Source organism: Gavialis gangeticus, unplaced genomic scaffold (genome assembly GCF_001723915.1).
Source record: "Gavialis gangeticus isolate Ggan-Ray unplaced genomic scaffold, GavGan_comp1, whole genome shotgun sequence".
Taxonomy (NCBI): Eukaryota; Metazoa; Chordata; order Crocodylia; family Gavialidae; genus Gavialis; species Gavialis gangeticus.
This window is the reverse complement of record NW_017729031.1, coordinates 118,305,373-118,318,517: the sequence shown is the minus strand read 5'-3', so window position 1 is coordinate 118,318,517 and position 13,145 is coordinate 118,305,373. Positions and strand designations below refer to the sequence as shown.

The 13,145-nt window shown below is 45.6% G+C and overlaps 1 protein-coding gene across 3 annotated transcripts in view; it reads right to left on the bottom strand.

Moving 5' to 3' along the window:
* Positions 1 to 13,145, bottom strand: part of SKAP1 (src kinase associated phosphoprotein 1) — a 352,931-nt gene that overhangs the window by 83,975 nt on the left and 255,811 nt on the right. For all 3 annotated transcript variants that reach the window (XM_019523682.1, XM_019523681.1, XM_019523683.1), the window contains 3 exons: positions 10,853 to 10,977; positions 9,852 to 9,915; positions 6,973 to 7,155 (listed from right to left, as the gene is read on the bottom strand). In XM_019523682.1, the coding sequence (XP_019379227.1) occupies positions 6,973 to 7,155; positions 9,852 to 9,915; positions 10,853 to 10,977 (372 nt within the window). The remainder of the gene's footprint in view (positions 1 to 6,972; positions 7,156 to 9,851; positions 9,916 to 10,852; positions 10,978 to 13,145) is intronic.

The following is a 13,145-nucleotide window of genomic DNA, read 5'->3' as shown; positions in this document are numbered from 1 at the left end:
TTTTGCGACCAGTGTTGCGCCATTGGACACAATGGCTGACAGGGCGAGACTGAGATTATGGAAGGAAAGATTATGTGCAGTCAGGTGCTCTAAAATGGACCTGGATCCCCAGAAAGACCTTCCAAGAGGGGCAGATCTAGATTGGTCAACATGGTGATGCCTGAATCTCCTGTGCATGCAAACTGGAAGATCAAAAACAAACATGATCAAATAGGGCTACTCTAATGACACAAATATACAAGAGTACAAGGAAGTGCAGATTATGGAGCGCATGCTCATTTGCCAACTCCTTGGCAAGACCCGTATGAAGGAGGATGTTGCTGCAGCAACAGAAGATACTGCTTGTGCACGATTCTGGACAAACATCCAGTTTACGACAAGAAGACAACCCTCTTCAACTCAGAGCAGGGAGCATGGATGATGGTGAGGGCAGCAAGTGAACACCTGACTCAGGTCCCTCCTCCCAGATAAATCTGGCTATAGCCAAGAGCATGTAGACTCCCTGAGCAGCAATTATAGCAAAATCTTTGGCCTCATCTTCCAAACCTTAAATATAATAGGGCCTCACTGATTCAAGGGTCACTTCTTACTCCAGGCCTCATCAGCTTAGCCAAGGACACTGTTGAGGGATGGTCAAACAGAGCCCAGGTTCCAGCTCTTGCACTCAGCTGGGGCATAGCTGTGGATCAAATTTCTGCAAGGGCCTGGACACAACTCACACATGTAACCGACATTTACATTGGTTCTGTATACCAGCTGATCTACAGCAAACAGACGACTGGCTATTTCTGGGTTGCTACTCGCAGCAGACATTACTATTATAGTAGATTGCCACTAGTTGATGGGAAAACAAGTAATTGCCTCTGCCTATGGCAGAAGTCTCCTCCATGACAATTCTGGGCACATAACACAAAAGTGTAAGTTTAATTACACCAGTATAATTTTACCCTTGATTTTCCCCAGAGTAATTCTACATGGCATTCAAGTAAATTACAGTGATGAAGGGCTGTGTGTCTGGTGTCTACTCCCTGTCCACTCTTTGCCCACGATAGAGCCAGCCCAAGCAGCTGCATCACTATCCATCCAGATCAGAAAAAAACAACCCCAGGGTGCTACTGCTATGGACCCCTGTGTATACTATCAGCATATTTTGAGACAGCTCTATTGATACAGAGAGGTCCTGTGTACACTGCAGCTCTTAGCCTCATGGAGAACAGGCCCCTTAAATCAGTTATAGCTAGTAAGTAGGTTCAAAGAGATCAACTTGAAAAAAGAAAGCAGAAGCCTTCTGGGGACATCAGTGGTCATTTGATCTCATGCAAGGAGATTGGATGTTACCGTGTCAGAAGAGAAAAATAAAAATACACCTAGCAGGGTCTGAGGCAAAACCCTGAGGGTTTCCTCTGATTGTGCTGGTTCCCTCCATCATTGCACCCCTCCAGCCAGAAATCTAACAGCTATCTCAAAGACTGGACATGCTGCTCTTCAGGGAAATGCCTTCCCTCACGTGGCTGGAATCCAAACTTGAATCCCTGTGAATCCTTGGAAGGAAAGGCTATTCCCCCCTGAGTTCCAAAAGACTAAGGAACTGGCCCCTACCCCTTCCTTTTTCCAGCCAGTGCTACAAAGCCAATGGGTCTGTGCACCCCCTGCTGCTGTGCTGGAGAAGCCTGGGTGAGGGGTAGATTCTCAGAGGAGCTGTGTTTTAATGTAGCAATTTGATTCAATTTTCCACTCTATAAAATTACCCATCACTGCTCGTTGCTTCCTAACAGACACCTTCACTCTTAATTTAACAATCCTATCGAATTCTGCCAGGGAAATTGGAAAAATTTATCACCTGTGAAATTTTATTTTTCCTTGGTTGTATCTGTTTTTGTAAAACTTCATTAACAACGATGACTTGCTGAGGAAATTATCTCTCTTCCCCCTCCTAGTTTTTTTTTCCCTCTTCACTATTTTTTTTTTAAACTTGGGGTATGAGAAAACTAGCTCAACCTCAGCAGAGACTGTCACTTGCAGAGTAAAGAAATCCCCCATCACACAGAGGTTGTGGGGGGAAGCAAGGCTGGACACAGCAGGTGCTTCTTTAGTGAGCTACGTGAAATGCTGGCATGGTCTGTGTCATCGCAGTGTCAGAGCACCTTGCCATTATTAATGGATTCACCCTCCCAAGAGCCAAGTGAGACAGTGCAGGGCTATTACCTCAGTTTTACAGGTGCGGAAGCAAGGCTAAATGACTTGCCCAAGGTCACATAGGAAACTTGTGACGGAGCAAATACTTGAACCTGGTTCTTCCAAGGTGTAGGCTACTGCTCTATCCACTGCATGCCCCACTTCCCCTGTACAACTTCCTCTCTTTATGATCTACCAAATACCTTACCTTCTATAATGCAAGCCACATACTGCTGGACAGCAGCAACACTGTGGCTGGGTTGTGTAAATCTCTCCCTCTCGAAGAAGGGTGAGCAGGAGCAGATCCACTTAAGGGAGAAGACCAGACAGTGGCTGGGGGACTTAAGTGCTGAGCCCTTCTTCATTGGAATGGTAATGATGCTTCTTACACCTTCCATGGTTGCATGGTATGGTGGAGTGCAGATAGCACTTGCTCCATGGTGGTATGGCCACATCACACAGGTTCTCTTACAAGCAGAGTTTCTCCACGACAAGACATGACCAGTCTAGCAACAGCTCCACCTACTCTTCAGACCAGGAATGCTGACAAGGCACATCTTCATTCCTCCTGACAGCTGCTAAAGATGACAGACCTGTGACAGGCAACATCTATGCTGGGTGTGGTTATAGAAAGCCTGGGATCCAGAAAACTCCTTTCACTATCCATGACCCTTTCAGGATGCTTAATAGCTACAGCACTGTCTCTTCCATGCAGCCTCCAAGTGACACTTGTTCTCAGCAGAACTCAGCAGAAGCAGGTTCTGCTGCAAGTTGCAGAAGAGATGCACAATATACAAGCCTGGAGAGCAGAAGTGAGGCTGTCCTGGATCTCAAACTCCCTGCCACTTTGGCTAGCGAAGCTGGGATGTGGGAGTCGGAACTGCGTCCTCACTCAAAGAAGGGACCCACTGTCTGAAACGCTTAGCTGTCTCACTTATCCTCCCAGGGTTAAGGGTCTTCCAGACAGCCCCATTGTTTTCCTATGAGGGAGCCCATTTTGTCACAACCCTTGCAGCTGTATTTACACCAGTGCATTCTCGGACTATAAGACACCTTCTCCATGATGCCTAGTCCAGAACACTTGAAGAAAGGAACACCAGTGAATATCCACACGTGAAGCAGGGAATTGTGGGATACAGGTGATTCAATCAGTGCAGCTGCAATGTTTTATGCTTCCCATCTACACCCAGGGGAGTGGGAGGAGAAAAATATGGACTGCACCATTAGAGCTGGAACAGACCTCATTACTTGCAAAATGCCAGAACGCAAGAGTATGGCAGTGCAGAAGCTTGAAAAGGTATTGTGAGGACAGGGTGCTTGAGGTGCCACACGTTGCAGTGTTTTCTGCGATCCCAGGATTCAAGAGATGGGAGATTGTTTGCGGTATGAAGGACATTGATTCAGGTTAACCCAGGCCCTAAATACTGTACTATGTTGCATACCACATATCCCCAGATAAGACATGCACCTTGTTTTTTTGGAAGGCTGAATGTATAAAACACACATTTTTCAGACTCAGGGCCTAGCGATGGCTTTTTCATGGAGAAGTAGTATTGTGAGATGGCTGCCAGCTTCTCTCTTCGCCAGCAAGCTGACAGCAGCTGGGAAAGGGTTAACACTGCACTCCACCTTTCCTGCTTGCTTGCTGAGAGAAGCTGGGAGCCATTTTGCAACACAGCATCTTCATGCTTCTATTCCAGTGAAGAAAGCAATGCACCTCAATTTTGGAGGGCAGATTTTTGAGAAAAAAGTATGTGTGGTATGTGAGTAAATACAGCAATTCTCTTTTACAAGCAAAGCTAAAGGGTTGATAGAAATGACACATACAGAGCATGTCAACCAACATACAATGGAAGAAAGGGTTGGATTTGGATTTCTATTGTCGCCCTACAGTGCTCTGCAGCCTGCCCCCCTGTGGCACTGTGCTACTACAGCACAAGAGCTGGACAGTGGGACCGATGGAAACCCAGATGTGAAATAAGTACCCTGGGATGAGCTGGAGAGGCACAAATGGCAAAGCAGCAGGAACGGCAGAGAAAGATTTAATCATCTCAGGCATCATTAGCAGTACACGTAAGGAACCTTGGGGCCTGATTCTTCCTCACTTTGCAGCCTGTGGACTTGGCTCTCTACTTCCCTGTGCCTTGTCAGCTGTCTGAACCAGTACAGCATCTTCCAGCCACTTTGCAGTAGTATATATTAGCACTAGGGACACCAGCAAGGGAGAATGTTGTTCACGGTCTTCCTTGACACCTGTGGGCTATCAAGGTCAGGGCAGCAGCATTTTAAATCCACCTTACATCTTTATCAACCTTGTCAGACATTACAAGACAGTGGAGGATCTTTAAAGTGATCAGACGACCTGTTTCTTGGGAATACTGCTGCCAAAGCAGGCAAAGCTTTAAAAAATGACCTATTTACAGATGGAAAATCCTAGACACCAACCCAGTCACCAGATCCTCAGTGTTCAAAGGTTCTTCTACTCTTGCTGTTTCCCTATCTGCAGTCATAATCCTCAGTTTGTGGCACAACAATTCATAGCTACCGAAATGTTTATGGTGGCTGTAAATCAATGATGATTTCAAAAGAGGGGCCAAGAAGCTGGGTGCTGGAGGGGAGAGAGCCCTGGGAACGGACACAGTGGGTCATATAAATGTCACAGCTGAGGATTTAGTTCTATGGTCCTCAGATTTTTCCCTACCTGTAATCCCCTCCTCTGGTCTATGCAGGCTTCCCGTCCCATTCTGAAATATGGGAAGGGCAAGCAGTTTGCAACCTCCAGGTGGAGAACCAGTGAATTAGCCCAGTGCACCTCAATGCCAGATATAAATTGCATAACAAAAATTCTGCTCTCCCTACCCCACACACAACAATGCTGATTTCTGTGGGGCTATATGGGTGTTGCACAGAACAGAGTTTGGCTCCTGCGTTGTGCCAAGAATCCATACTTGGCTGCACCAGTAACAACCTCCCTTCTACAATCACTAACCCTATCTGCAGCTGCCAAGGAAATTGCTTATCAATGGGCAAGGGTGGCAGGACACTATCAGTGGATTTTGTGCCTTTATTCTTAAACCAAAGGCCTTGGGCTCTTGGACAAACTGCGACACATTCCTCCTCACACATGGGCAGGCACGATCATCTATGGGGAGGGGCAGAGAGTTTAGGGCCTGATCCTGACCAGAACCTTAGGTAAAACCTCCCTTAAGTCTTTCATAAGTAGCCACAGGAGCCTGGGAGTTTATTTATGGTACTGGGGTAAGGATCCATCAGGGCTGATTCCAACCTCCTCTTCCCTCCCTCACCACTACAGAGACTGGGAAACTTGGGTCTGCTTCCTCCAGTGGCTACCAGATCAATGTAAAATAGATACAGGAAGGTCAGTATAAGTCCTGAATCTAGGTTTCATGAACATGGGTGCAATGGAAGGTGTTTTCTTGTCATATTTCTGGGCAAAACCCTTCCCCCATGTTGCTGGAATAACATATTCTAAGAATCTGCAAAGAATCTGAGTGGCATGTGCCTGAGAAATAGGGCTCAACCAACATCATCCCTGGCCCCCTGGGAGCCTGCTGGGTGCACGGCTGTTTCTCCAGCCTTGCTGCCTGAATGGTGTGTCTGGCATTAGGCTCAGGGGCAGGTTACGTGGTGCTGTTTATGGTAACAATTAAGAGCACTGCAGAGCATGTTGCCCTCCCATGGCTTTGCTCCTGGCTCTTATACCTTCTAAAGCAAGCAGTTACAAGTCAATACATTGGAGTTCTTGGCTTTGCACTTGAGCAATCTTTTCCAGGTGGACTGCATGCTTAAAGCCCATTGCACTTTTGGGTAAAAAGGGCCTATCTTTAACATCACTATTTTATCATCTTTGCCAGACTGGAAGCCACCTCAGCGACATAGATCCCCTGCTCAGAATGGATGAATATGGGCATCATTATCATCAACTACAGAGGCTATAGAGTCCACCACATGACTCCTGAGCTGAACCCAAGAACATACAGTTTCACTAGCACATATCTTCTAGATCAGTGACTCTCAACCAGGGTGCCATAGCACCTAGACTTTAAAGTCTGGAGTCTGCAAGCGAGAGAGGAACAATGAACAAAACCCTGGTTACAGTTCACTCTCACTTTCAGCATCTGTTCTCTGCTGCTGTGACACAGGAGACTGGGCAAGATGGATCTATGGTCTAACCCAGTAAATGGCAATTCTTATGTTCTTATATATGTTTTTGGGGTGCTGTGAGACCATTGCAAGGATGCTGTGGGCTGCTACATAATAATAGCGCAGTTACGTGTGCAAATACCTACACATGATTCACAAGATAAACCCAGAGATTTCAAACAGGAATCTATACTTTCAAAACCATTCTGATCTGTTCTGCACCTCCTGAGTTCTTTCCAGCAGAGTAATTATTCTACTGTTTTTCCACAGTCAAAACAATGAGTGAAAGCTATGAGCTGGCATTTTCTAAGGGGTGCCATGAGTCTAAAAATATTGGGAACCACTCTTCTAAGAAAGAGTGGTTGCTTTGATCTGAGAGACTCAACGTTGTTGTTTTTTTTAAAAAAGCACCTTAGGAGTAAAATCCATATCCTGTGGACTGTATTGAACTAAGAATGGGACCAGCTGGGTTGTAAACACTCCAAATTTAGTAGTTTTGCCATAACCCCACTTTTAGCACTTTTGTTATTCCAACAAAAGCATTTCCCTCATGGGAGAACAATACCTCTCTGCTCATTCAGCAGTCTGGACTCTATAGAAACCAGCCTGGAAGCAGCTTAATACTTTGCACACCTGGTAGAACCTCATAGATGTCGTCCGCCTCTTCACCACCGGCTGCTACCATCTCCTCCTCCTCCATATTCAGGCTAGCATTGTGTACTGCTGTGTTTGGAGTGTCAAAGCTGTCAATGTCGTCATAAGTTTCTTCCTCCTCCTCCTCTTCCTCATCATATGGAATGGTGAAGGAGCTCATGTCTGGCAGAAAGGAAAGTGAAAAAGAATGAGCCAGAGAAAACCAAGCTATTAGGTTAAATGCTGTTATTTGGAGTGCACCAAAATTTATCCAAGAACCAGGCTAGCCTTGCTCAGTGCTCATCATCATAAATCTGATTCAACAGTAAAAGGCAACAGAATTGGGCTGTCCCCTTTAGATTTCCATGGGTGACTGGCCCAGAACATGCAAAGAGAATACCGGGTAAAGACTGTTAACAGGGGGTAGAAAGCCCTGGGGACTTAGAGGAAATCTGCAGGGTATAATTCCAGGTTTTCCAGAAGGAAAACACAGAGTGGGGTTTCTTAAGGAGTTCAGCCTAGTCCCCAGTCACCGGACACTTTGCAGAGTATATACCTCCCTAGAGCAGTGTTTCTCAACCTTTTAAGTAGCAAGTACCCCCTAACTTCTGAAAAATTTCAGAAGTACCCCAACACTCAATTTTCCAGGGGATTTTATATTTACAGACTAATGTGTGCCATATGTTGGAAGATGGGCTGTGTATATAAGGCTGTGACATGACAGATGTCTGATCTGGTGTGGACAGGACTGCCACCTTTTACACCAGGGGTGCACAACTCAAGTATGTACCTGGGCTAGAGGTGATGCTGGCCAAAACTAGGAAGGTTGAACACCAAATTATTACTGGGGAATTTCAAGCACCGCACAATGTGCAGTGCACTACATTTTTTACCATAGTTTTGAGATGAGGAAGGGACAAGGGAGACAGAGAGAGACAGAGAGAGACAGAGAGAGAGAGAGAGAGTTGGGGTACCTGTTTACCCCCTGCCTTTGTCTCACATACCCCCAGGGGTACATGTACCACAGGTTGAGAAACTATGCCCTAGAGCACCAAGGAAATGCTACACAATCACTGGACTCACTGTGGAAAGTATAATGCAGCAATTCCCAATCAAGGTGCCATGGGCTACCATATAATACTTGTATTGTTAGGTGTTCAGACACCATGATTCACAAAATAAACCCAGAGATTTCAAATAGGAATCCATAATGTCAAAAATCCTCTGATCTGTTGTGGGTTTTCTGAGTTCTCTGCAACAGAGCAATTGCTCTATTATTTTTCTGTGGTCAAAAAAGCAAGTGAAGGCTTGAAGGTAGCATTTTCCAAGGGGGACCTTGAGTCTAAAGATGGTGAGAACCACTGGTATAATGAAACTCTTTTAACAGCACAACCAAGATTTTAACCCACAGATCAGAATGTATCAAGGGGTACAAAACAACAAAGGTGTCTTCAATTCCCAGGAAGTTTACGCACCTACCACTGGATTCAGATCTCAGTTAGGCTGGTGTAAACCTGAAATAACTTAAGGGTTGTTAGAGCAGTGAGGCTCCAGATTTTCACCAGAATCTGGCCTTTCTTCTTATACCACATGCTTGCACCAAGAGAGACTCTCAGCCCCTCCCCACCCCCACCACACCACACCACAGCTTGTTCTCTCAGTAGTAAAAATATTGAGTAAAACTGGCAGCCCTTCTGTTTCAAGTAGCAATGGTCTCTTTTTAACCCCAAATGCACTCTCTCTCCAGCTGGATTATCTGATAGCAGCAAACAGAGACTTTGCAGGAAAAAGCCCCCACTATTCCCCCACCTGCTTACTCAGGGGTAGCTGCTTCTCCCCCACTGTTTATTAGTTTCTTCAGTGCTGTGCCCCAAGACTGACCAGCAGAGGGTGCCATAAGAGCAGACATCTTGCATCCAGCATCCCACTCCTTTGCACAAGGTGACACCAGAGAGGCTCTCTCTCCAGTAGACTGGTAAAGAGCAGTCTTATGTGGCTTTAAGTCCTAGTGCTGCTGCACAGGAGCAAAGTGCTTTTCTATTCATGGCAACTATCATGTGAATTTCAAAAAAGATATCAGGAATGTAAGGGCCAGAGAAATTAGGCAATGGCTGAACACGCCCACCTCCGTGATAGAAGTTGTAAAGACAGGCAGCAGCTGCCACCACGAAAAACCATGCACATCCATGCACTTCTGATGACCTCACTCAGCAGCTGTGTTGCAGAGTGCAAAGTGCACCCTAGAAAGGCACTGGCTGCTGACATGACTGCAGTAGCCGGCAGAGGATGCTAGCGTGTCTCTGTGTGCATTCTGCTGTCTGCCATGGGAGGGGAGGGGGTGGCAGAAGTCTTATTCTGCTTGGCAGAGGGCGAATAAGTGCTGCTAGGAGGGAAGATTCTTCCACTGAAGAGGGGTGGTGGGTATAAGTGACAAAACTTTGTAATGTGGACTGGCTTGCAGAGAGGGAGGACTTGAGTGGTGAAAAGCAGAGTAAGGTGAAAAGGGACTTCTGGCTTCTGTTCCTAACTCTGGGAAGGAACTGCATCTTTTTATACAGAGGTCCAGGAATTAGGATTCCTGGCTTCTTTTCCCAGCTCTGCCACTGAGTTTGTGTGAGACCTTAGGCAGGTCACAGTACCCCTTTGATTTCTCCATCTGTATCAGACGGATGACAACAGTAAACGACCATCTTGCAGGGGTGGTGAGTTCTAATTTCTCAATATTTGTAAATGGATTTGAGATCCCTGGATGAATGGAACTAGGGAAGTGTAAAGTGTTATTAAGCTCCCTGGAGCTAAGGCCTCAGACTGTCTGAAGGAATAAGGTTCCAAACTTGTTGGCCTGTCCTGAGCTACAGTGTTTCCCCACTACTACTCACCCTTCAGCAGGAATTGGATCTGATCCACCCAGTCTCTAGCTTCTGCTGAACTTGAAGCTGTAAACTGGAGAGAGAATGAATGAATCCATGTGTTAGTTCTGAGGAGTTAAGCAGAGGGATCAGAGACTAGCTGTCAGAGCAAAAGACTAGGATCCAGGACTCCTAGGTTCTAGTCTGGGAACTGCCACTCACCCACTGTGCAACCCTGAACAAGTCACTGCACTTCTCTAATCTTACATTACAGAAAATCACAAGGGTGTAACAACGCTGATCCACCTTAGAGGAAGGTTGCCAGGCTTAATTTATTAAAGTGATCTTGACTCACCAAATAAAAACCTGATTGTTGTGTAAAGTATTTTATTATTATTATTATTACTGAGTCTGAGCCAAAGTTCCTGAAATCCAGGAAAGTCCAGACCCAAAGTTTGTGGCTTTGGACTGTTTCTGTTATTTTCAGCCTCACCCAGACAGAAAACAGCATGAAGTCAGTCTGCAAAACCCTTGTTTTAAAATGAGACCTTTTGGGTCCAGTTTTCACTCCAGGGCTCCCAACTTATGCCAAGTGAGTGCCAAATGATTTAGTTCTGGTCATACTTTATACCCCTGTTGTACTGATGTAAGTGCAAGGTGGAAAGCAGTGCAGAATCAGACTTTCCAGCCATGACTGAAGATCAGTACCATTTGGTTGTCATCGTAGTCTTAACAAGGCAAGTCACCCTAGGATACTTGGAAAGGTTTGATTCCAGATTACTTACCAGGAACAAGGGGCATCAGCACCTTCTGTACAGCACATCATCTGGTCTGTCTTGCCACAGATTCAGGTTTAGTGATTTAGGACATGGCAAAGAGGCTGAAGTATGTCCCCAACCCTGCCTACTTGAGAGCATGTACCACATGTTTGTATGCAGAATGCACACAGATAATACACACTAAGCTCTCATGTTCAAAGCAGCTAGGTAGTCAGATAGCAATGAAAGGTCAGTGTGTTCAGCTGATCTTACCTCGTAGCTGCGCTTGCCAGAGCAGGTTAGTTCAAAACAGGATTCCTTTCGAGAGTCTTTGCGCAGGTGAGGAGCCATTCGTGCACTGTAGTGCTCAACAGAAAAGGTGCCTTTTGGTTGCTTGCCTATAATAATCAATCATACAATCATTGGCTTTGCTTAGGCATAGCATCTTGTACTGAGGGAGATAGCAACACAGAGGTGACTGGTGGTGATGGTGTCAGCTCACAGATGGAGAAACAGTTGAAGCACGCAGAAAAGTAACTCAGGTCACTCGATGAGTCAAAGGGAGATGAACAACAAAAGTCCTTATTTTCTTACTCTGTACATCTCTAACCCTGAAGGAATCCATCTGCAAAGGGATGACTACAACATCTCTCAGTCTATGAAAAGGAACAGCAAAGAAGAGGCCCTTATCCTTGCGGGAGGATAAGCAGCAAAGGAAAGATAGCTAGGGTCACAGGAACACACAAAATGAGCTGACTGTAATGAAGCAGAGACCACTGTGTACTTGGGGAAATATGATACAAATGATTATTCAGCTGATAAAGAACTAATACGTTGATGTGGATGAAAGAAATATTTAGTGGGGCCTTTGACAATTCAGCTCTGGAAGCATTCAGACATGTGCCCTCCCAAATCCTCAGCTGGGGAAGTTGACGTAACCTCACAGAAGCCATTAAGGCTGAGCTGATTTACACCAGCTGGGATCTGGCCTGTTCTTTTCCTCTTATACCTGGCAACTAGACATTTTCTTGTTGCGTAAGGAAGGCAGCATGCTTTAAGGATGTAATAAGACTCGACACCAGGACACTGGAGTTCTGTGGCTGGCTCTGTCACTCTTTCGCTGGGTGGTCTCAGATAAGCCTTGCTATCAACCCATGCCTCAGTTTCTCCAGTTGCGCATGCCATAAAAATGCTGACCCTAACCTTCCTGGATGAGCTGGGTGGAAAAGTTTAATTGAATATTTGTAACATGCTTTGAAATCCTCAGACAAAGGGTGCTAGAAAATGGCAAAACCATGCTCATCAATAGTAGATTTTAATTTTATCCTAAGAGCAAAATGGTCATCATATACTGAGGGTACATGTGTATATTTTTAAAGCTGTTGGTGTGCAGTGTTTCTGGATGGGTTAAACAGTGTACAGAAGGCCATATATCTTGCTGTGCCAAACTCTGCTGGAGATATTAGCTGTCTGTTTATATGTACCTGATGGAGCATAACAGCAAAATATTTATATACACTGACACATGGATTATATACAGTCACTTGGGGGTTAAAGCCCAGCTGATGCCTAATGGAAAACTTGGTATAGTGTTTTATTTACACACAGTTCCACTCTTGCATTTCCTCTTGCTCATTCTTTACCCATGTTGGAATTAAAACAAGGTCAGAATCTTTTTCTTTACAGAAGTGCAAGTACCTTATGTCCCAGCTAGCCTTAAAGCCCTCTGAAATGTCATGATAATTATTTCTTAGAAGTCCAAACAAGAAGTCAGGATTTTAGATGGAAAACCACAAACAGTAGGAAGCAACAAACTCCTAGATAAACAAGGTCTCAGATACTAACTTGACAGGAATCAAGCATCCAAATCCCTTAGGCACCTTTGCAAATGTCAGCCAACGCCTTGTTTTCATGCAAAACGAATAATCATGGAAGAGAATTTTTGTTTTACACAACATAATAATTAACCTTTGGAACTCGCTATCACAAAGTTTCATTGAGGCTGAGATCTTCCCCCACCAAAAGTTAATTATCTACAGGCATCTTTATGTCAGTTGCATGAGATAGGATGTAAACTTTCCTCTTTCAGGGCTTAATCTGATCATTAACTAACAGGGGTTAAAGCAGAAGTTTCCTCTAAGGCAGGAGCATCCAATAGGCCTGTGCGAAGCGGCTAGTATTCGCTTTGGATTTGGCTGATTCAGGGGACAGTGATTCAATTCAGTGATTCATATCACTGTCCTGATTCGATTCAGATGAAATTGATTTGGAGATTCAGCAGTAGCCGAATCTCCAAACCAGCCAGGCCAGGCCCATCCCCCGCCCCTCTCCCAGCCCAGCAATGGCCACCCCGCCCGCCTGCCTCAGTTCCCAGCACTTGGGGGAAAAAAAGCTGCGGCTTAGCAGATGCTGCCAGGCGGGGGGCGATCCCCACTGCCCCATGCTGCATGGGGGGCTCTGCACGAGCCCCTGAGCCCCCCCACCATGGGTGCCCCGCATGGGCCAGCTCTGGCCCTTTAAGGAAAAAGAAAACCCTGAAGACCCCCAGAACTCACTGCTCCTGCCG